The sequence below is a fragment of the Octodon degus genome, unplaced genomic scaffold, assembly GCF_000260255.1.
Source record: "Octodon degus isolate 3935 unplaced genomic scaffold, OctDeg1.0 scaffold00354, whole genome shotgun sequence".
In the NCBI taxonomy this organism is placed as follows: Eukaryota; Metazoa; Chordata; class Mammalia; order Rodentia; family Octodontidae; genus Octodon; species Octodon degus.
Window position 1 is genome coordinate 866249 of NW_004524930.1, and position 1612 is coordinate 867860.

The 1612-nt window shown below is 39.6% G+C and overlaps 1 protein-coding gene across 1 annotated transcript; it reads right to left on the reverse strand.

Annotated features, from left to right (window-relative positions):
• Positions 1–445: 445 nt before the first annotated feature.
• On the reverse strand, positions 446–1387 carry LOC101567217 (olfactory receptor 4C12-like). Its single transcript, XM_004648139.3, has one exon. It carries the CDS (start codon positions 1373–1375, stop codon positions 446–448), a length of 930 nt encoding a protein of 309 aa, XP_004648196.1. The 5' UTR covers positions 1376–1387.
• Between the last annotated feature and the right edge of the window lie 225 nt (positions 1388–1612).

Genomic DNA, 1612 nt, shown 5'->3' on the forward strand with positions numbered 1-1612 from the left:
ACTTCTTACATTTCACCCAATTCTTGATGAAATATAAATATACAAGAAATAATTTATGTGGCTGCCACAGTATCTGGTAAAAGAATATCACTATGTAAGTTATGTTCAATCATCAGTAATAAAAACTTCTCAATGTTGAACAAAAAGCCTGTTATAACATCAATACAATATTAAAGATTCATAAATTTTAGCTTCTGGGTATGTTTTAATTTTTCACTTAATTTATCAATATTGAGTCATCAAGAAACAGTATTTTGGGAAGAAAAGAACAGGAGATGATAATTATTTGCTTTCTTTATTAGTATTAGTTTGCAGTCTAGTGCTTAATTAGCAACTTGAAGGTATTACATAACTCCTTACTCCAAATGATGTCTTTGTCTATTGCTAAAGAATGTAAGACTAGATTTCATCCTTCTCATCTTTTATTAATGTTCAAAGCTCCCAGTTAACTAGTCCCTGAAGTCACTTTTCTCCTCCAGAGCTTCCCTATTGCACTCTTTACCTCAGCATTTCTGAGAGTGTAAATTAAAGGGTTTAGCATAGGTGACACCACAGTGTAAAAGACAGCAACGGCTTTATCAATGGGCAGAATGGTCACTGGGCGCAGGTACACAAATATGCAAGGCACAAGCGATAACACAACAACCGTAATGTGAGACACACAAGTGGAGAGGGCTTTACTCCTCCCGTCCAAGCTATAGTGCTTCAGGGAGCGGAGGATGACCACATAAGACACCATCAAGAGGAGGAAGTTTAACAGACAGATAAACCCACTGTTGGCAGCAACAAACAGACCAAGGGTGTGAGTGTCCATGCACACAAGTTTCAACAAAGGGTACAAGTCACACATAAAGTGGTCTATGACATTGGGGCCACAGAAGGGCAGCCACACGGTAAACAGGATCTGAATAGTTGCATGCAGAAATCCTCCAGTCCAGGCCACTCCCACAAGCAGAATGCACAGCTTGCGGCTCATGATGGTCACGTAGTGCAGAGGTTTGCAGATGGCCACGTAGCGATCATAGGCCATCACTGTCAGTAGGATGATTTCAGTACCACCAAAAATGTGCTCTGCATAGACCTGAGCCATACAACCATGAAAGGAGATGGATTTCTTCTCGTGAAGTGAGTCCACAATCAGCTTTGGAGCTGAAGAAGAAGAATAAATTGTGTCTATCAAGGAAAGGTGGCTCAGGAAGAAATACATGGGTGAGCTCAGAGCCTGGTTGCTGAAGATGGTGACAATGATGAGCAAGTTGCCGGAGAGGGTCACCATGTATAGAACAAGGAAGGCCACAAACACTAGTTTCTGCATTCTGGGGTTCTGGGCGAGACCAATTAAAATGAACTCGGTCACATTTCTCTTATTCTCCATGCATTCACTGTGAGTAACAAGAACTCTAGAAACAAATGTTTATTCTGTAAAGAAAGAAAGATCAATGAACATGGAAAATCATACAGGCCCAAAGACTGCCTTGTTGTTGCTCTAAGATTTGATGGGTTATTCTGCTTCTTCCCAAATCTCTTTACAAATAGAAACCTCAAAACTTATCTTGACTCTTTTAGCTTTTATTTATATTTCAAAAATACTCTTATAAGACATAGTATACAC

Excerpts from the sequence above, each read along its gene's own strand:
- LOC101567217 (XM_004648139.3), bottom strand. The coding sequence starts at position 1,375 with ATGGAGAATAAGAGAAATGTGACCGAGTTCATTTTAATTGGTCTCGCC.